The 22,155-nt window shown below is 50.4% G+C and overlaps 1 protein-coding gene across 20 annotated transcripts in view; it reads right to left on the bottom strand.

Annotated features, from left to right (window-relative positions):
* The window catches only part of BLM (BLM RecQ like helicase), a 105,994-nt gene that overhangs the window by 5,530 nt on the left and 78,309 nt on the right, over nt 1–22,155 (bottom strand). For 2 of the 20 annotated variants that reach the window (XM_027089389.1, XM_027089391.1), the window contains 3 exons: nt 21,631–21,753; nt 19,305–19,506; nt 14,440–14,803 (listed from right to left, as the gene is read on the bottom strand). In XM_027089389.1, the coding sequence (XP_026945190.1) occupies nt 14,626–14,803; nt 19,305–19,506; nt 21,631–21,753 (503 nt within the window). In that variant the 3' untranslated portion in view covers nt 14,440–14,625. Of the gene's footprint in view, nt 1–4,166; nt 4,664–7,637; nt 12,511–14,439; nt 14,804–19,304; nt 19,507–21,630; nt 21,754–22,155 lie in introns of those variants that run through there. The other 18 variants (XR_003429273.1, XR_003429275.1, XR_003429276.1 and 15 more) reach the window with 18 other exon arrangements.

Below are 22,155 nucleotides of genomic sequence, written 5' to 3'. Positions count from 1 at the left end.
TATATTGTCTGAGAGTCATGATTTTACCTTTGAAAAATGGACACTTTTTTTTTGGCTGTGCTGAGTGGCTTGCGGGATTTTAGTTCCCCAACCAGGGACTGAACCTGGGGCCACGGCAGTGAAAGTGCCGAATGCTAGCCACTGGACCGCCAGGGAACTCCCCAAAACGAACACTTTTAATGGTTAGCTAGATTTCATGGCTGAGTATGGTTTTTTTTTTTTTTTCTTCAAAAAAAGGCTCAAGGGTGCTATTTTCCTCGACCCTTTCCATGTTGTCTACGAATCCAAACAACCTTACTGGGTGTCAAATTCTTGGTTTCCCCCTTTCCATACCACTTTGAACACTCAGCTCCCTTGTCTTCTGGTCCTGAATGTTGCTGTGGAAAAATCTGAGGCTGTCAACCAAAAAAAAAAAACAAAAAACAAAACAACCCTCACAAGGCTACAAATAAGGAAAGAGTTTATTTGGGGTCTTAAGGATTTTAAGTCAGGAGACACAGACTTGGGTAAAACCAAAGAAGTGTTCCAGGGGAGAGGAAGAGTCAGGGGCTTGTAAAGGCAAAAGCCACGAGGCTGTGCTGACGCAAGAAAGGAAATATTTGTCCTTAAGGGATTGGCTGTCATGAATTATTTGAGGGTAAGGGTCCAATATGTATCTGGAGTTTCTGGGACATTGGACAGATGTTCTGGATGCCTGTGTTAAGACGAGAAGATTCCATCTGGGCTGAGGCATGCTTAAGTCACACTCCCTCAGTGGCCTCCGGCTCCATTTTAGAGAGCTCCCTTAGCAATACTGACTCCACTTTTATTTTCTTTTCATGAGGCCAGACTGATTTTTCTCTCCCCTCATTGTTGACTTGGTTTTTCCTCATGGGTGCCTGAAGGGTTGTTTTCTTTATCCTTAAAGTCCAGCAACTCCACCGGATTCAGTGTGCTCCCGGTGTTGATCAGTCTGAATCCCTCTTGTACCCTTTCAATCAACACAGTGGGTTCTCCCTTTGGTTCAGGGAGAGTTTCTCTAAACATTCTTTTGCTTTAGCTGTTGGATAATCTACTTCAGGGACTCCAAGCCCTCTGAGGTGGGAAGGTCTGTGTTCCATAATGATCATCTTCTCTTTAGTTGTTTGAATTTATGTGTCCTCTTTCTCTGAATTCACTGTGACTAGTTCAAGTTTCTCTCTGTGCCATGAATTTGCTTTTCAGACCTGGGCCCTGTGTTGTAACTCCGTTTTTAGATGTGCAGTGGTCCTGCTTGGGTCCTTAGTGTGTGTCCTTTCCTCTTCAAGCTCTCTTTGCATCTCCTGATGCTATATATATATATTTTAAATTAATTCATTTATTTTTGGCTGCGTTGGGTCTTGGTTGCTGCGTGCGGGCTTTCTCTAGTTGCAGCGAGCGGGGGTTGCTCTTTGATGCAGTGCGCAAGCTTCTCATTGGGGTGGCTTCTCTTGTTGTGGAGCACGGGCTCTAGGCACACAGGCTTCAGTAGCTGTGGCTCGCGGGCTCTAGAGTGCAGGCTCAGTAGTTGTGGCGCAAGGGCTTATCTGCTCCACGGCATGTGGGATCTTCCCGGACCAGGGCTCGAACCCGTGTCCCCTGCATTGGCAGGTGGATTCTTAACCATTACGTCACCAGGGAAGCCCCTGATGCTATTTTTTAATCGTCTCTCCTCTGTGCTCTTTTTATATCCGACTCATCTTCTCATTAACTTTTCTCTCTCCTAAAGCTATTAGTTTCAGGGAAGCTGCCTTTGATCCTCAGCCCCATCCCCTCCCAGCCGTGCCCTCATAAGATTTTCTTCCCCTTCCTGGCAGTTGGCAGGGTGGCCTTGCGAGTTCTTTTCATCTTGCTCAGTTAATTTAGCAACTCCACCACTTCTCACATGGGAACCAGGCTGCCTTCCCCCAGAAGGAGGGTTTCGAGAGCTGTGTTGTTTTTAGTCTGCTTTTTGGGAGCCCAAATGTGCAGGGGTTGGGGGAGACTCCCCCCACCGAGGCCACCCTTGCTGGGGGCACAGGTCTTCTGTTTCCTGCCATCCCTCACATACCCTGCACCCCAGACCCCCTCTGCCCAGCCAGTCAGGCCTGTGTCCTACTCCCATGTCCCAGGCAGCCCAGGATTCGTGAGGATGGAGGGCCCTGGAGGCCACTGCTCTGGAGATTGTCGGCTCATTCTCTTCATAATTTGTCGTTGTTGCTCACTTTGTCAGGTACTGGGGTAGGGAGAGTCTGTGTTCTCCCCTCACTCTGCCTTCTAAAGTCTGAAATCCTCTCCTAGGCAGCCTCTTAACAAATGCAAATCTCCAGGTCCTGCCCACCCAGAGGCCTAGAGGCCCAGAGACTCGGATGCTGTGGGTCTGGGTGGGACCTCTCCCTTCCCATCCCAAGTGATGTGGGTGTACAGGTCAGGGTTGAGGACTGCTGAGTCACTTACCAGGGCCATTTACATTTTTGTCAGATCAAAGGAATGTGTCTCATTATGTAAAATCACATGGCTATGAACATTTCATAGTTTTGGAATGTCCTAGTGGGTGGGCATATTGGATCACTCATTCTATTGGTGAGGATTCTGAGGCCCAGAGAGGGAAGTGACTTGCCCAAGGTCACGTAGCAAGTCAGCAACAGGTTTGAAGAACTGAACAGACAGGTTTGAAGAACTGGAAATTCCAACCCCAGATATGGGGCCTCGGGATCAGGGTAGCCAACTTCAGAGGGCAGGAAGGTCTCTGCCTGTGGCATGAGCAGCTCACTTCCCATCTTGGGGCCTTGAAGAGAATATGTGGTTGTGGCCCTTCCCCTGGGGAAATTCGGTCCGGAGCGTCACTGGGGACGGGGGCCAGGCCAGGAGGCACACCACCAATCCAAGCCCTCCCAGGAGGAGTGACCCCACTTCCCCTCATGCCTGCCTCACCCCATTCACCCACTGCCCCATAGCCACGCTCTCATCACCAGCCCAGGACCTGGTCAGGACCTTGGGCCAGGTGGCAGGTTGAGTTGTCCTGGTGAGGAAGCAGCATCAGAATAGATGGGGAATCTGGGATCAAGGCTAAAAAAGGGTCGGTCAGGCCTTTCTGGGAGGGTCCCGCACCTGCCCAGGGAAGGGGCTGCAGGAGCAGTATGGGCCATGACAGGGCAGTGCAGCTTGACCCTCCATCAAGAGGATGGGCCAGGGACTTCCCTGGAGGTCCAGTGGTTAAGACTCTGCGCTTCCACTGCAGGGGTGTGGGTTCAATCCCTGTCAGTGAAGATCCCGCATGCCGTGGGACTTGGTCAAAAAAAAAAAAGGATGGGCCAGGAGCCTCTGGGCAGCTGGGTCGAGCTCTCAGCGTGTCCTGGGTGTTGTCAGCCCCCGGCCTGTTCTCGTCCTGCCCCACCAGCCTGGTGACATCAGGCAGCCTGAGGAGAATCCCGGGCCCAACACCTGCCTGGTTTCAGGGCTCAGCTGCCTCAGGGACTAGCAGGACCCTCTCACAGGTTGCGGTAAGGGTGGATTCCTGTAAAGGCATGGGAAGCGCAGGCTTCCTGTAATGGAGCTGCTGAGCTTGGAATAGATCCATTCCACAGGGAAACAAGAAATACTTGATTGGAGTATTTTTGTGAGGAGATGGGGAAAAGGAATCTCATCCTTCCCCATAATAAAGCTGCAACTGCTTTTCTCTCTGGGCCATTTCTGCTCTTTCCTTGCTAAATGCCCCCTCCTCCTCCTCTCCCACCCCCACCTGGATTCCTCTCTGTTGTTCAATCCCAGCCCTCTGTTTGCACAGCTCTTACCAAAACAGGGGGGGCTGACAGTAGCCCCCGAGGGTGTCCCGCTGAGCGTGTGAATGAGGATGGTGGCCACGGCTTGCCCAGCGCTTGCCATGCTCTGGGAAGTCCAGGAAGCGAGCCTTGTGGCAGGACCGCCCTGACCCCATTAGACACAGGAGCGCCCAGGGAGAAAGTGCCAATTTGGGATTCAGACTCAGGCCACCCAGGCCCCAGCTGCTGCTGCAGCCGACCTTGAACCCATCACAACATGCACGGGCTTCTTGGCTCTACAGCAAGCCCAGGAGGAGACAGGCCAGGTATCTACCACCATCCCACCAAATCCCATTTTTCAGATGAGAAAGCGAGGCTAAGGGAAGCTAAGGGCTCACGTGGCTGATATGCCCCAGAGCCTGCACTCACCCTGTTCTGCAGCTCTTTCGACTGTTTTAGTCTGAGCTGCACCATGGACTCTGTACACCTCTCCATGCCCGATCCTCCGGCTGTCCCGGCCACCCTGCCGAGCACACCATCTGCTTGGTCTGTGATGGGGCAGCTCCCTTCCTCTTCCCCAAGGCTTGTCTCCCCCACCAGATTGCAGGCAGCTGGTCATTATGGCGAACTGTCATCAGGCTTTTTTGCCTGGTGTTTACAATTCCTAATTTGTTCTCCCCATTTTGTAGTGTTGAGTCCTCTCCTCACTTTGGAGAAGGCTTGGCTCTCAGGTAAGGACGTGCAGAGCTAGCTCAGTCCTGGGTCTTGGTTTCAGGGAGCCCCTGTGTGCTCCTTGGGAGGAGCTGTACTGTCCAGGGAGCCTGCTGAGGCCTTCTTCAGCCTCTCTGAGGCAGGGTCTCTTAACTTTCTAGGGGTGCTGGTCTCTTTGACCATCTGAAGAAAGTCGTGACCCTTCTCCCAGAAATCTGCACAGACATACAAAAAGAGTACATACAATTTAGAGGTTTATACACCCTCTGACATCCATCCCTGGGTCTTCCAGGGGTTCCTAGAGTCTGTATTGAGACCTCCTATGTTAGGAGGTGCTGTCTGCCAATTTCCAGAACCCAGAATCTGGTTGCTTATGATGATTAGATAGCTGGATGTGTCCATACCTGAAGGAGGCTTTTTTTTTGCTTTTTGTAGATTCATTTACTGCTTTAAAGTTTTTAACTGTTCAGCAGTTACAGGAATTTTTTTTTAATCAGAAAGAAAAATATTTACATCTCAAATACAAAAGAAAATTTTAAATTATTCTTGGTTGATCTCTAAAACCCAACCACTTACATGCTCATGATTTTTTTTTTTACCAACCCACTTTATCTATTCAACATGTGCATCCTGTGTACTTACTAAACATTTACTTGCACTTGTATTTTCTGTGTCAGGTTTATTCTCTCACCCTGGAGAGAGATTTCACATGTTGCTTCCTCTTCTCAATTGCATTGTCAGGATTAAGGCTTATGGCATCAAAAGTTCCTTTGTCAATACAAATATGAAATCCAGACAGCTTTGTGGAAGGATTCAAAAAGTCGTCTTCTTTTTTTTATAACTTAAAAAAAAATTAATTAATTAATTAATTTTTGGTTGCACTGGGTCTTCATTGCTGCATGTGGGCTTTTCTCTAGTTGCGGCGAGCGGGGGCTACTCTTCACTGTGGTGTGCAGGCTTCTCATTGCAGTGGCTTCTCTTGTTGTGGAGCATGGGCTCTAGGTGCACGGGCTTCAGTAGTTCTGGCACGCGGGTTCAGTAGTTGTGGCTCTCGGGCTCTAGAGCACAGGCTCAGTAGTTGTGGCACACGGGCTTAGTTGCTCAGCAGCATGTGGGATCTTCCTGGACCAGGGCTCGAACCCGTGTCTCCTGCATTGGCAGGTAGATTCTTAACCACCGACCCACCAGGGAAGCCCCCAAAAGTCTTCCACGTTCAACATAATGTTAGATAAACCTTCTTTCTCTGTAATACTTCCAGAAAGCTGTATTGCAGAAGGAGAGTAATCCATTTCAGAAATATTAGAGAAACCAAATTTTGCCTCCTATTCTTTTAGTGATCTCAAGCCATATTCTTCAAGATCTTCATTTTCTCCCAGTTTCCCTCATTTCCTTCTCTATCAGACCAACAAGGTTAGCCAGTAGAACGCCATTCCCGTCCCAGTATCAAGCACTGATGCATCCAATGGAATCTTGTGTTTCTGCCTCCACCTTATTAGTCAAGCCATAACCAGATCTCTCCTGTATCCCCATACTCTTGGCAAGTTTGCAGCTCTCTCTCATAGACAGCATCCCAATGCTCTCAGGTGCCCAGTGCAGACGGGGTGAAGTCATCCTCTCCAGGACTGCCCTCTCGGGTGGTGGCTTTTTTTGAGAGAGCAATTTCAAAAAAAGGATCAAGTTGAGAATGGCTGAGCTGAGTGAGGACTACATCCAGTTTATTCGCCAGTCAATTTCTGCACAGATATATGCAACAGACAACACATGGGGGGGTCTATGCTACAATAACAAAAGTTCATGTTCAGTGAGTGCCAGGCAGTGTGCTACCTGCTGATCACGCATTATCTCATTAAACCCTCATAACAATCAATCCCATAGGGTTATGCTATTATGATCACTCTCAGGCACAGAGAAGTTAAGTAACTTACTTAAGGTCACACAATAAATGGATTCAGTTGGCCTTTGACCTCAAGCACTCTGACTCTAGAGCCATTTGATAGTCTTCCTTGCTATGAACTGGTGAAACACAGCCCACGGGGTGACTGGCCCCATCCTGTTCTGAGGTTTGGCTTTGGATGTTGTAGGGTCAAGGCAAAGGGACCAGGCTCTAAGTGGATGCTGAAATGACGGTTTTCTGGAGCGCCTCTGTAGCACACTGGCGCCCCAAGCCCCCTATCTCAAATCCCCAGTGGACTGTATCATGAAGTGGCATTTGCCTGGCTTGGCAGGGAGACAGAAGTCCGCTCTCCAGCAAATTTGGGAGGTCATGTGACCCCATTTGACTCCATAGGCTGGCAAGGACTGGGAAATCTCAACTTACACTCTTTCCACCGCTTTTAAGGTTTCCTTTACCTCCAGTGCTCTCTGCAAAGCGCCTGTGGGAAACAGCGTTCCTGCTTCTGCTTCCCTGTTGCCGAGTCTGTTGAAGACGTACTTGGATGCTGGAGGAGCTTTTCTGTGACAACAGACCCCTTCCTGCAAATAGCTCTCACCAAGCAAGGCTGTTCCACCTGCACATTCCTAAACACCCTCTGGAGGCTTCCGGCCCACCCTAAAGGCTCGGCTGACATTGCGGGAAACCAAGTATGAAAGAGGTTGCCTTGCCCAAGGCCCAAAGTTAAGTTCCCAGCAGCTAAGGTTTGTAATCACCCTGAGAGCTGACCCCTGGTGCCCTTTCCTCTGCCCTAGGCAGGTCTCAAAATGTGGGCCCGGGGACTTCCCTGGTGGCACATTGGTTAAGAATCGGCCTGCCAATGCAGGGAACACGGGTTCGATCCCTGGTCCGGGAAAATCCCACATGCCGAGGAGCAACTAAGCCCGTGTGCCACAACTACTGAGCCTGCGCTCTAGAGCCCTCGAGCCACAACTACTGAGCCCACGCGCCACAACTACTGAAGCCCACGTGCTTAGAGCCCGTGCTCCGCAACAAGAGAAGCCACTGCAATGAGAAGCCCGCACACGGCAAGAAGAACAGCCCCCGCTCGCTGCAACTAGCAAAAGCCCACGCGTAGCAACGAAGACCCAAAGCAGTCAAAAAGAAGAAAAAAAAGTGTGCCCGGGGTGGCTGGTGGCCTCAGCATCACCAGGGAGCATGTTAGAAATGCAGACCCTTAGGCCCCAGCCCAGGTCTTCTGATCCAGAAACTGTTTCACCCAGCCCTCCAGAGATGCTGAACCTTTGAGAACCACTGACCTAGGCTTCTGCCTTCTCAGCTGGGATGAAGCTCTGCACAGGTAGCGATTATTAGTTTGAATTCCAAGTCTTCCATGCATTCTGGTCTTCCCCACACGTGAGTGGACTTCAGAAAATCAGTAAATGGGGAAATTGGCCAGCTTTCTGAGAATGAGTAAGACACTAATAATCAAAAGCATCAATGCACACATACAAAAGGAAATCTAAGTGAATACTAAGGCCAACTGGAAGGCAACTTTCCCTTGTCTTGGTGAAGCCAACAGAAGCAGTAAGGGGGGAGCCTCCCCACAGGCCTGGCAGTACCAAGTGGGCAGCGGGATTTTAAGATCCAGTGGGCCCCAGGCCCCCGTCCCCATCCTCTCATCCTCTCATGGGGAGGGCCGTCTAGGCAGGTGCCTTCATAGTGGCCCCTTCACCCACTCATCCAACATATGTTATTAGGCACCTGCTGTGTGCTGGGTCCTTCCAGCCAGAACCCCGGTCTGGGGCAAAGTGCAGACCTCAGCTAAGGACTGCGGAGGGAGTGGCAGGACTTGTAGGGTAGGGGTCCTTGCAGGCCACCTGGGGCCCCCTTCTCCTTTCCCCTGTGCAGCACCCTCTCCTTGAGCTGGAGCTCCTGCTGTGCTCCCCATTGGCACCTAGGCAGGTGACCCAGCACAGGGCACTCGTCCCCTGGAAGTGAGAAGGGTGGCCAGGTGGGGAAGTGTTGCCTTCTGCTCAGGAATGGGCAGGGTGGCCCCAGTGGCGATGGCCAGACCCTGGGGTCCCCAGCCTAGAGGCCACAGGGCCACTCCAGCCTCAGCACCCTGTGCAAGTTCAACTCCACTGATGCCTGCTGGCCTCGCTTGGTCCTGGCCCTGGGCTGGCCCTGGGAGGGGGTGCTTGCTCCAGGCCCACAGCCTATTCCTAGTCCACTGGGGGCTCTGACCCCACAGCCCTTCTGGAGCAAAGCTAAACCCCAAGGTGGCCGAGTGGCTCTCCCTTGCTTTATTCTGATTATAAAAATGATAGAGTTTTTTGGTAAAAAGTCAAGCAATTCAGAAAAGTAAAAATCATCTCAATTCCACTACTGTTAATATTTTGGTGAACAACCCTCTCTATCTAAACACACACACACACACACACACACACACACATGTAAAGTGACAAAATCTTTACTAGCCATGTTGTTCTGTAGCCTTTTAAAAAAAATGAGCTGAGCTGTCATTTAAGAGACATACAATGCCGAGTGCTGTGCCTTATGACATGGCCCTTCCTGCAGCCCACGAGGGACCTGGGGTCCCAGGCTGGGCAGCAGGGTGGCATGGATTTACAGCAAAGGAGTAGGATTCTGTTCGGCTTCTCAAAAACATGCTGTGGATGACTTTCTAGGTCAATAAGCAGAGCATTCATCACATGCTCTTAAATATAAAAAATAAATTAGCACAGAGTTGGCATTTTTTTGTGGGGTGTTGGTATGGCCTTTGCGGATTTACTTGCCAAGCTCGGAGGAGGCAACACGGGCTGGACAGAACCCTCACGCGCACACGCATGCATACCCCACACATCGCAGGAGATCCTGGGCCCCAGGGGGGCTGCACTGGGGCCTGGACCAGGGGCTCCCAAATTGACCCCTCCGGCAACAAAGCGTCCTCCTACCTGGAAAGGGCCAGGACTGTCGGTCTGCCTGACGTGGGATCGCTATCTCTCGGGGATGTCTTCAAAGCATGTCAACAGCCCCTGTCCCTGCCCCATGTCCCCTCCTTGGCCCGTGGGATCTGTCGACTCCTGTCACCTTGCTACCCTGAGAGCTGCTACTTCTCTTGCTGGATGAGCAAGAGCCTCCTGCCTGTCTGCTGGCGTCCGGCCTCACCCACTCCAATCCTTTTCTGACCCTGGGGTCAGAGTAATTTTTCGAAGGCAAATTGGATCACGTCTCTCCGGCTTCAGAGCCTTCCCTGGGGACAGGTCCCGCCCCTCAGCCAGGACCATCTGGGATGGCTTCTCCACCTCCCGCAGCCCGTCCTTAACCCTGGGGAGGTCCCCTCTCAGGCCAAGCTCCATCACACCTCCAGCCTTTACCCCTGCGGTTCCCTGGGGTGTCCTTCTCGTGTTCTGAATTCCTACTCATTCTCCAAGGCTCAAACTTCATTTCCTGTGCCCACTGGACTGGATTAGGTCTCCCCTGGGGGCTCCCGCAGCACCCCCACACCCCAATGCTGCTTCTCTCCTTCCCCCGGGGTGAGCGATCGCTGTTTCCCTCCCTGACTGTGACCTCCCCGAGTGCCAGGGCCATGCCTGGCTCTCTGTGTTTGGCCCAGCAAACATTTGTGGGACATCTGACCAGAGGCGCTGGCAACCAGCTCGGGCGGCAGGGCCAGCGGCTACGTTTACCGTGCAGATGAGAAGTTGAGGCTCAGAAAGGCCACAGAGCTTGCAAAGGTCACCCAGCGAGTGCGAAGGGAGCAGGACCGCTGGGCTGGGAGCGGGGACCAGGCGGTGACAAGTGGATGGCGGTCCCCCATGGCGGGGCACGTGTGGCCTGCACATGGTAGGCTCGTGGGGCTGGCGTGGGAGGCCTGCTCTCGCAGTAACTGTCAAACCACGGCCGCCGCAGAGGTTGATGCTTCCGTCTTGAGGTTAGCAGGGATCCCTGCTCCCCAGGTCACGAGAGGCTTGGGGGCCCCTCGCTGGGGAGGAAGCTTCGGGGTGCTAGCCGTGAGAGGGACTCCGGCCGCAGGTCTCGTTTCTCAAACACGCCTCCTTCCAGGCTGGGGTTTCAGACCTGTCCGGAGAGCAGTGAAGGTCACCGGGTCTGGATGTCCAGTCACCTGCCCTGCGGAGGGGACACAACGACCTGTGTGCTCTGTTCCCACACAGAGCTGGGCAGGGGCCGAGGCCTGACCTCTGTGGGAGCTTAAGGCTCCTGGCAGAGGCTGAATACGTGGGACCAGGACAGGCCGTGTGTGTGGGACCCACAGGGACATACAGAGGCCCCCTGAGTAGGCTGAGGGGCCATCCAGGCTACTGATGCTCACCAAACTCTCTGTGGGATGCTGGAACCATGCAGTCAAGCTGTGATGACACCAAAACCCCATCCCCCACACCTGCAGGCAGTAGGGACACGGCCTCAGGCCCTGCTCCCTGGTTGGGAAATGCCTCCCTTCCTCAGAACCACTTGCTTGTGTGGACTCAAGTTCAGGCTTCCGGCTAGCCTCTTGTCCTGTGTTCTGTCCTTTGCCCCGCAACCAGAACAGGGGCCCAGCAGCCCACTCTAACCTCTATGGGATTCTGTTTCCTTCTTCCTTCTTCTCTTGCCAACATGGAACATGGGTCTGGCTGAGGAAAGCCGGTCTGGGGGTGGGGAGAACAGGAGAGTGAGTGTTTTTTAAAAGGCAGGAGCTTTCTAAAGGTCAAGGGGTCTTTGTCTTAGCAGCTCTGGTGGTGTCTGGCACAACTGTGGAAACTGAGCCCTTGACTCCTAGCAAACGGGGGCTGGGCCCATGGCCTGGAGCACCTAGCAGGGGCCTGTAGAGGCTTGGGTCCCCCAAGCACGTCCCACCAACCTGCTTCTCCAAATCCTGTCTGTGATGCCACGTGGGGGACGTGATTTCTGCCTTGAGTCAGAAGTGACTGCTGGAGCCTCCTGGGGACTCCACCCTGGCCTCCACTAAAGGCCTTAGGGGCCATTGTCCCTCTGCTCAGGGGCCTCTGTCAGGATGGGGTCACAGGCTTGGGTGAGATTCACCCCTGCCACCAACCCAGGCTGCTGCTCAGAGCAGGAGAGCCAGGGTGGGGACTCTGGGAGCCTCCCAAGCACAGGGTGGGCCTTAGGGGCTCAGAGCAGCTCCAAGCTGTAGGAGGAGCAGCAGTTTCTTAAGAAGAGCAAGAGGGCCTGGACCACAGCCTCCACTTCCTCTTCTGGATAAAAAACCACAGCTTAGCTGTGCTGGCTGATAGTTCTGCAGCTTCTGTCCCTGGGGCCTGCCCCAGGGGCCTGAAGTTTTGAGCAAGCAGCCCCTGGGGCTTTGGCTAGAAAAATGGGGTTGGGAGAGGAGGTTGGATTGTTCAGGGAAAGAGCATAGACCTGGATTCCTTATAATTTATCTTCTAAACTGGAGCACTTTCAAGAATGAAAGGGAGCTGTCTTAATTATTACACCTGGGCAGCAGATGCAAACTGAGATGTATGTTACCCTAATTACCACCATTTCCTAGCTGTGTGGATTTGGGCAATTACATAACCTTTCTGAACTCTAGTTTCTGCATAAAAAAAGACTGATATGTGCCTGTTTCCCAGGGCTGGTGGAAGGATTAAAGGAGTGACTTACTATGTGTGAAAATGCCTGAACAGCCCTCAGCATAGACTGGGCTCTCCATGTTTGCTCTCTTCCAGTGAGATAGTGGGTTCCCTGTCCCTGGAGATAAGCAAGGACTTGTCAGCTCTCTGGAGCAAGTTCTCATGGTGGGAGAGGGGCTGGGGAAGGTATGTATATAGCTGGAGAGTCAGATTCTAATCCTTCCTGTGCCCTCCAGAGGGGTGACGGCGAGGGTGGGAGAGCCCGAGCCCCCACCCTCAGGCCTACCTGTACCTGGGGAGGGTGGGCCAGTGAAGGGTCCTAGGCTGGAGCTCCTTTGTGGATTTGTCCCCGCCCCTCCTCCCAGGTGGTGGTGATTTCGGCGCTCATGGAGGACCCCTACCAGCGCCCAGCCTGGATTGGCTTCGCTATCACCATCTCTGTCTTCAGCTGCCAGAGGTCCCAGTTTTGGTTCAGGGAAAGTCCGTGTGCTTCTGTCCTCCTAAGATGACGCTGTATGGATACGGTTGCATTCTCTGGGAGCTGGAGGCTGAACTGAAGGAGGCTGCTTGCATTTTCTGTGGCTGCTCCTGGGGACTGAGAAATTGAACAGACCCTGCTCCAACCCAACATTTTTTTTAAAAATTAGTTTATTTTTGGCTGCACTGGGTCTTTGTTGCTGTGCGCGGTCTTTCTCTAGTTGCAGCGAGCGGGGGCTACTCTTTTGTTGCGGTGTGTGGGCTTCTCATTGCGGTAGCTTCTTGTTGCGGAGCACAAGGGCTCAGTAGCTGTGGCTCGCGGGCTCCAGAGCACAGGCTCAGTAGTTGCGGCGCATGGGCTTAGCTGCTCCGCTGCATGTGGGATCTTCCCAGACCAGGGCTCGAACCCGTGTCCCCTGCATTGGCAGGCGGATTCTTAACCACTGCGCCACCAGGGAAGCCCCACAACCCAACATTTTTAAAGAGGTGGGTGTGGGGCCTGCCTGACCCCGGGCTACCCCAAGGTCTCCAGGCTTCAGGTTCCTGCAGCGAGTTCCTCTTCAGTGCTTGGTGAAAGGCGTAGGTGACAGGGGTGGGGGTGGTGCTGGCCCTGCTCACAGACTCTGCGTTCCACCCTGGGGCCCCCACTGCACTGCCTTCGCCTGTCCTCCCCATTGCTCCGGGAGCCCCTGGAGGCAGAGTGGGCACTGCCGAGGGCACAGCTAGCTCCAGAGTCCGGGCAGAAGAGGGGCTCAGTAAAGGAATGAATGAACGAGTGAGGTCAGAGCCAGGAAGTCACCCGATCTCTGTGGCATCAGCTCTGTGCAGAGGCTACCCACTCTGTCCCCAAAGCCAGAGCTGCTGAAGGTAGAAGGGTGTGACCTCCTGCCAGACACCCTCGTGCACTGCCAGCTCTCCAAGGCGACCTCAGGCCAGCGACATTATCCCAGCAGCCTTGACTACTGGCTACTCTGCCCTCCATTTCCTCTCCTCACCCCAAGAAGGTTCTTCTGGCCACTTGAGTCAGAGCTTGCCGGAAAGATGGTTCCTGAAAATGTCAGCTCTTGAAGGCATCTGGAGGTTAACAGTGCATGGCCTTCAGCAGACTCCTGTCTGCCAGTCTCCTGTCTGCCAGTCTCCTGCATTAAACGAGGGACCAAGGGCCCAGGTGGAGGTCGAGGAGGCAAGAGGTAGGCGTGCAGCTACAAGGGCGGCCCCTAGGGGTGGGTGCAGGGTCTGCCTCAGCACCATCTCCAGGCCAAGGCCACAGACTTCCAGCCAACTCCGTCTTCCAACACCTTTGGCCCAGGCAAGGTCTCCTCAGCTCTACCCTCTTGACGGAGGTCAAGGAGAGAAGTGGGACACCAAACAGGTGTAACCAAGGTTGCATGACAGCTAAGAAAAGATGTCTCCAAAAATGAGGGACTGGAAGTCCGAAAAGAGGTGCCAAAACACTATGAGACTTGCTGGCTCATTAGCCGATTCAGGGAGGGGTCTTGAAAAGTAAGGCTTCCCTGATGCTAAAGGACGTCACCAGCATTTAATACATTCTTAACATTTGACCCTGTTCTTGTGGACCCCAGATTCGGAATATCATCTAAGTGCTGACAATCTGCTAGGCAAGAGAATGGCATCTCATTGTTCTAACTGGTACTTTTAATGAGGGAGATGGAGCATTTTTCACATATTTGTGGGCTGTTTACATTTCCTTTTCTGAGAACAGCCTAGTCACATCCTTTGTTCATTTTTCTACTAGGTTGTCTTTTTTTTCTTAATGATTTATAGATACTCTTTGTATATTATGGATATTAATCCTTTGCCATATATTGTTTCCCTTTTTTCTCTGTCATTTATGTTTTAATTTTGTTTACATTGTCTTCTACAAAAAGTTTTACAGTTTCATGCTGTCCCATGTGAGTCTTTTTCTTTGGCTTCTGTGTTTCATGATGTTGTACTTAAAATTTCTCTCACTGAGATGATTCAGCTGCTGCTTCAGATGTTCTGAGAAACGATGGCCACAACACTTGCAGTGGCAGCAAATCATGCATGCGTTTCAAAAGAAAATATTTATTTAAAAAATAAGAACTGTCACCCCAAGCACTTATTTAAATATTAATAGATATGGATAAAAATTACAAATGGTATTACGAAACTAACAGCTTTATATTCACAGATGGTCAGATGCTGACAAACAACAACTAAGATCTATGTACACTGAGATGAGATTTGGTTGTTATGAAAATGCGTATGAAGGCTTAAGAAATGGCCTATTTACAGGCTTTGGTGGAGCCATAATCCCCAATTTTCTACTGACTCCTGATGCTGCTTGAGAGCCATGCAAAGCTGAACTGGGTCCAAATATGCTGGAGGATTTAGTTTTAGAAGGTATCCTTCTGCATGTGCTGGACCCCCTAAAATGCGACAAAGAAAAGAAAATTAAAATGTCAAATAAACCCAAAAGTGAACAGTTTTCTTTCTCTTAACCCGCATGCAGCTATATAATCCATGATTTTCCTTGGTGTTCCATGTCTCTGTGCATTTTCTGCCTATAATGGCCCTGGATGGGGTCAGTTTCCTTTACAATTCAAGGAGTAAATGACTGTCACCCTTTACACCAATTTGTCCTACGTTTGTCCTCCTAAAACATCAAGGATTCTGTGACTTGAGCCCAACCCCATGTGCCTTCTCTCTACCCTTTCACAGACCCCTCCCTCTCTCACGCCTCCCTCCAGGCATCTGAGCTGAGATCCATGCTTCCCATCTACTCCGACCACAGAAAGGAAGTGAGAACACCTTGTTTAAGGCCTCAATGCCCAGACAATAGACACTGTGGAATTACTGTGCTCCCACAGTCCAGAGGAAGGGGGCTTTGTGGGTGGGTGGAGACAGAGCAGAGCAGAGCAGAGCGAGCCTCCTCCTGCAGAGGGGAAGGCTGCAGATGTGGTTCCCCGGGCCCGCAGCAGCTGGGGCCTGGCACATCTCTGTCAGGGTCCCGTTGCCAGGGGCTTGCTCGCTCGTCTACATTCCAAGATCTGCCTGCTCTCATCTCCCACTCGCTGCCTTTAAAAAAGGGTGAGGGCTTCCCTGGTGGCGCAGTGGTTGAGAGTCCACCTGCTGATGCAGGGGACACAGGTTCATGCCCCAGTCCGGGAAGATCCCACATGCCGCGGAGCGGCTGGGCCTGTGAGCCATGGCCGCTGAGCCTGCACATCCGGAGCCTGTGCTCCGCAACGGGAGAGGCCACAACAGTGAGAGGCCCACGTACCGCAAAAATAAAATAAAATAAAAATAAAAAATAAGAAAGGGTGAGAGGCCCCTGCCACAGCCTATTACAAAGTCCTTCCAGCACCTCACTTCCCCCACTGATCTGAAGACAACAGCTTTTTCTCTCCCCTGAAAATAAATGGTTAAAAAAAAAAAAAAAAAAATCACAGGGTCAGCATGTTAGCCTTTCCCTAAAGGAGTATTTCCCGCCCCATTGTAACCGGGCTGAATTCATGCCTGGTGTTAATTTCCTACCATCAGGGCACACAAATGGCCTCCGATCTGATCTCTGAATTTAGGGGCCCGGGTATCAGGGCCACCAGTCTGCTAATGACATTTTGGTGGGGCTGAGGGAAGAGTGGTTTTTTAAAAACTCTTGCTCGAGGGCAATTTTACTGCAGAACTGGCAAAGATGTGCTAAACCAGCAGAGAAGCAGCCTTAAATTTCCCTATGCTGATTTCCTGCTGAGATATTAAGTCCCCAGCAAAAACCTGCTGTTTATGTTGATTTGCAGAATGAATCTGCCATCAGCAGCCTCTATTTCACCAGAGTCATCCATTTTACTCCCACTCAGAGCCCAGAACACAACCAGTTCATTGCGTGTTCTTCTGAAGATGTGAAACTCTGAGGGTAGGGTGGGGTGTTAAGGGTTCTGGCAAAGAGCCACGTTTATTTTGTGGCTGTGTGGATCCTCAGCTAGGTGAGCAGCCTGGACACATGGGAAGCCACCTTGCAGAGTGGTTCAGTGGAAACGAGGATAACGGGGCACAGATATAAAGAGGCTGCTACAGGGTAAAGCAAAGTTACACTACTTCCTGGTTTTAGCCAGTAGGGACTAGAAAATAATCCCACCTTAAACACACGGGCTAATTAAAAACTAGCATCAAAAGTGGTACTGGGGCTTCCCCGGTGGCGCAGCGGTTGAGAGTCCGCCTGCCGATGCAGGGGACACGGGTTTGTGCCCGGGTCCGGGAAGACCCCACATGCCGCGAAGCAGCTGGGCCCGTGAGCCATGGCCGCTGAGCCTGCGCGTCCGGAGCCTGTGCTCCGCAACGGGAGTAGGCCACAACAGTGAGAGGCCCGCGTACCGCAAGAAACAAAAACAAAAACAAAAGTGGTACTGGCTTTTGGACAAATATGAGTTTTACTACTTATTAGCTTAGGTTCTAGGCCATAGGGCAAAGTGCTTCCGTCTTATCAACAAAAGTTGTGAAAACAATAAGGGAGCCAATGGTTTACTTTGTTCTAACTACCAACAATGAGGAGATCATGATGGGTTTTCAGGAATCTCCGTGGACCACGTGCAGCAGTGAAAGTGCTCCAGGCAGGCCTGGGTAAGCCAGTGTCCAGTCCCACCTGTGAGACTGGTACCAGGCTGGGGACAGCTTCACGTAAACCTTCCCCAGGGGAAGCTTCAGGAAGCCTCAGCTTCCTCATGATAAATCCCAGGGAGTTGGACAGAGGCCTTTAAAGGTCTTCTACTCTGTGTGAGTGCCTGAGAAATGAGTATTTCCCCAAATGGGGGAATAAATGAAGAAAATAAGAAAATGTCCCTACTGAAGAGCATCCGCAGGTCACTTGCACACTAAAAACCACAAAAATTATTATTCGGCCGTAAAACTGAATGAAATCCTGCCATTTGTGACAACATTGATGGACCTCGAGGGCACTATGCTGAGTGAAATAAGTCAAGGACAAATACTGTATGACCTCTCTTACATGTGGAACCTAAATATATATATATACATATATATAAACCAAGATTATAGATGCGAGAACATATTGGTGGTTGCAAGAGGCTGGAGTGGGGTGGGTGTAGGATAAATGGGTAAAGTTTTTTTTTCTTTTAAAAGTTTAAATAGAATTAAAATAAATAAATAAAACCCACAAAATTAAACTAATATTTACTAACGCCTTTAATTTCTATACCCCAACAGAAGGATTAGCACATACAAGATGTCTGTTTATGGACTTAACAAGGAAATGACAATTTGGTAACATCTGCCTTCCTTTCTTTTCCCCCACTCAATTTTTGGTCTTTATTACCCAGAAGGAAAAGAGGTAGAAAAACTGAAAAAGAAAAACACAACAGGGCTTCCCTGGTGGCGCAGTGGTTGAGAGTCCGCCTGCCGATGCAGGGGACACGGGTTCGTGCCGCGGTCCGGGAAGGTCCCACATGCCGCGGAGCGGCTGGGCCCGTGAGCCATGGCCGCTGAGCCTGCACGTCCGGTGTGCTCCGCAACGGGAGAGGCCACAACAGTGAGAGGTCCGCGTACCGCAAAAAAAACCAACAAACCCAAAAAAGCCACAACAGCTTGCACAAGTTTCCTGAGGACTTGTTCCCTTTTCCTGTAAGCATTTCTGTTACAATACATAAATGCTTAGGGCCACATTCTCCAGACTGATGGGGTGGTCACAACCCTACCAGACCTTACCTACAAGGCAAGGGCAGAGCATGTCCTTGCAGAAAACAGGAAAAAGGGGCTGTCAGAAGCAGTGTGATTATGAAGAAATAAGACGCTGCCCAGATCGTCACCAGGACCTTATGGTAGTGCTATCTTTGTTCCGCCTTGGTGAGCAGAGAGCACCCAAAGTGGGTGCAACCCAGCTCAGGAGCCAGGCAGATGTAGGAAAGGGAAGATGGCGGGGCTGGACTGACCTCTTGGGGTTCCTGCTGTGGCCTCTTCTCTGCTACCCTGCAAAGCTTGGGAGGCTGGCTCTCCCAGGTGTTACTGAATGGCAGGGAGTGTGCGGAGCCTCCGCGTGGAGGCCCTGCAGATTCTGCAGCAATAGAAGCGGTGTAGCAAGTATTGGCGAAAGCATAAGGGTGATGAGAAAACAAAACCCTTTGTTGGGACTTCCCTGGTGGCGCAGTGGTTAAGAATCCTCCTGCCAATGCAGGGGACACAGGTTCAATCCCTGGTCCGGGAAGATCCCACATGCCGCGGAGCAACTAAGGCCATGTGCCACAACTACAGAGCCTGCGCCCTAGAGCCTATGAGCCACAACTACTGAGCCCACGTGCCACAACTACTGAAGCCTGCGTGCTCTAGGGCCCCCATGCCGCAACTCCTGAGCCCGCATGCTGCAATTCCTGAAGCCCATGTGCCTAGAGCCTGTGCTCCACAACAAGAGAAGCCACTGCAATGAGAAGCCCGCGCACTGCAACAAAGAGTAGCCCCCGCTCGCCGCCAACTAGAGAAAGCCCGTGCACAGCAACGAAGACCCAACGCAGCCAAAAATATATATATAAATAAAAAGAAACTTTAAAAAAACAAAAACCAACCAAACAAAAACCCCTGTTTATTCAGCTAGTATATGATTTACAGTATTATAGGTGGAAAATTCACTTAAGAGCAACTGGCAGAAAAAAAAAAAGTTTTTTTCCTAAGGTAATGTCAAAATTGGAGAAGTTTTTGCAAACTAGAAAACTTTGATCATCAACCTAGGAGTAGATATCTTAAAAATCTGAAACAAATGTTTTTGTTTGGGATCAGACCTTAATCCTGACTCCACAAACGGGAGAGGCAACATTTAACAATGGCAATGGCTTATTTTAATAAATGCTTCAAAGCAAATCAGAGCAGCTGTACTTTTATATTTTTCTCACTTCTACCCTACATTGCAGAAAAGGTGGCAGAACTTACCCTTTTGTCTTGGAACCACCGAAACCAGTTTTTCTCCTCTTAGACCTTTGGGAGGCTGGCATCCTTTTCCTCTTTCTTTCATTTTTGGTTTTATTTGCAAAGTAGTGAGAAGATATGGGTGTTTCCTCATCCAGCTCCTCAGGGGCATTTCTTCCAGTGCCTCTGCTGCTGGAGGGGCTTCTCCGTGAGGAATCGTCCTCAGCTACAAATGGACAATGCAGACATTTACCAGTGATGCCATTCTGATCCAAGTGTGATTACAGTCTACGCGGAGATACACAGCACAGGGGTGCAGTTCAGCCAAAGCCCAGCTGCTTTCCTGTAGCATCTTGCCATTTGGATTCAAACACCCCACAAGAACTGAGCACTTATTTAATTTCACAAAGCCCCAAAGTAGTCAATGGCAATTTATTTTTAAAGAAAGGGGTTCAGAGTTCACTAAGAAAACATGTGATGCTCTTTAACTTAACCAGAGACGTCAGTTTTTATTAGCTCACATTCTGTAGCCCACGTCCCTGTTATTGTATGGGCAATTAATCCTGTTAAGTTCTTTGAAAAGTATAAAGCGCTAAACAAAAGACAATTTTATTTATAGTTTTACACATGCTGAAAAAATAAGTCCAACATAAGGAAAACATAACTATGTCCTGCACCTCATCTTTGGGCAATAGTTACTTAGTAAATGGCTGTCAGAAAATTCTAGACCACATTTTACTCTTCTTTGCATAATAGTTGTGAACATTTCACATACTATGCAGGAAATGGGTCTGTATGAAAGCACACATTTGCAAAGAAGATGGTAATTTCCATAGGTATTTGCAACCCAAGGCACACCCAAAGCACGAAATCTCCTTCTAGGTTAACAGTGACCAGGTCTTCATTTTCTGAAGATATTTCCTGGCTGGTCTGGTTCACCCTCAGGCTACCCTACCTTACTGCATGGTAGGAAGGGCACACGGGCAGACAGTGCAGCTCGGGTGAAGTGTGCTGTCATCCCAGCTGGGGGACTTTGCGGAAATGAAAAGCCCTCACCACTTTTCCCCTCTAAAATGGGTGTTGGGGAATATCCAGGGAGGTCCAGTGGTTAGGACTGGGCTCTCTCACTGCAGTGGGCCTGGGTTCAATCCCTGGTCAGGGAACTAAGCTCCCGCAAGCCACGTGGCGTGGCCAAAAATAAATAAATAAAATAAAAATAAATAAAAAAACAAAATAAAATCAGTGTTATAAGGACTGAATGACACAGAATAGGCAAAAGCTCTTGGCTCTGTCCTCCCTCAATAAGTGGGAGTGATCATGACCACACTGTGGGCTGTTTTTGCAGAGCAGCCCTACCTTACGTGGGCAAAAATCCCTATCCAAACAAGTTACTATACTAAATAAACATTAAGTTCCCAGTAAGAGGTTAATGTATTTGAAGTAAGGATTTATGGAATAATTACCACACAGAGGAATTAACGAAAACCTGACTCTTCGGCGTTTTGTCAATGGATAAAACACGACTGTGGAGAGACAGAATGTGAAATGCATGCTCACTCATGTCTCATCCTGCTACTCTGAGAAGGACCCCTCCCGTGGTCCGTTACAGAAAGAGGGAAACATTTCACTTGGCTAGTCTGCATATGGCAATACGCTGAAGGAGGGCGCCCGACTCCTGCACCTGTATCTCCCACAACGAAATCTTTCTTTGTTCTCGATTTTTCCCTGCGTCCATGCTTTCTATAGCTCAGTGTTGAGCTTCGTAATTAGAGGTGCTACATGACAGGCTTCCAGCAACCTTTGGGAAGGTCCGCTAATGATGCACTCACTCGGGCAGATTCTTTCAGTGGCTAATAACAATAAGATTCTCCAGTAGTCCAATTACATGTTCATTTTCCCAAAACATTTAAACTCCACTCTTAAACTTTATACATGATTGTCAGATAACACTTCCCGTCCTCAGACATAGAAACTGAAAAACAAAGAGGCTATGTGTGGCCTGCCAAGGATTACAGAGTGAGATGGGGGCAGATATGTGATCTGCACCCAGGGTTCCAGATTCTTCAGGCACTTGCCTTAACAGAACAAGCAACTCCTGGGCCCAAAGGTCGTCCTCTGGGTCCTGTTAGCAAGTTCAGTAACGGGTCTCCCCTGGGGGACCTGAGCACCGGTGTCCTCTAAGAGGTGCCTGGCATACCACTGGGGTCTCCTCTGAGAACCTGGATGTCAGTGTGAAAGGTGTAGGGACCATTAACACAAGCCAGAAACCACATGATTCTAATCCAGTGAGATGCATCGTTTAACATTAAAAGAGGCTTTCAGAAAACCCATATTTGGCTGTATACTGAACCTGGTAATGTCCACTCAGAATATTTCTGTAATATTGGAATCACTTCTGCACCATATTTTTCCAGTTTGTCTTCAGTAACACCATCAATTTGAAGCAAAACCTCAGGATCAGACGATAAAGATTCTGTGCATGGGCATAAAATTAGAAATTTAAATTACCACCCAGAGAAAACCCACTGAATTTATGCTCATTCACCCATTCAGCACATGTTTGTTAAGTGCCAACTAGCTGCAGAGCACCGGGTACATGGGCTGATTTTCTAAAAGGCAGTTAAATGCCGACAGAGGCAGCCCACAGGCCCAGAGGGCAGGAGCCTGTGGTCCAATCCCAGCAGCAAAGGTGTGTGGAGTCAGGGCCGAGAATGGGAGGGAGCACGGGATATGGGGGTAAGCGGAGTGGGGGTTCCTGGGCAGTGTGCCCGAGAGGTAACTGGACTTTGCTCTTGGCCCACTGTTCTCACAACCAAGACTTGTCTAGCTACAAGTATGGTGACGCTTGTTTGCAGAAAAGGCCCACATCTGTATT

The sequence above is a fragment of the Aethalodelphis obliquidens genome, unplaced genomic scaffold (assembly GCF_003676395.1).
Source record: "Aethalodelphis obliquidens isolate GAN/ISIS:26980383/991018 unplaced genomic scaffold, ASM367639v1 scaffold65, whole genome shotgun sequence".
In the NCBI taxonomy this organism is placed as follows: Eukaryota; Metazoa; Chordata; class Mammalia; order Artiodactyla; family Delphinidae; genus Aethalodelphis; species Aethalodelphis obliquidens.
Note: the sequence above shows the minus strand (reverse complement) of the source record. Positions and strands in the feature narration are given on the sequence as shown.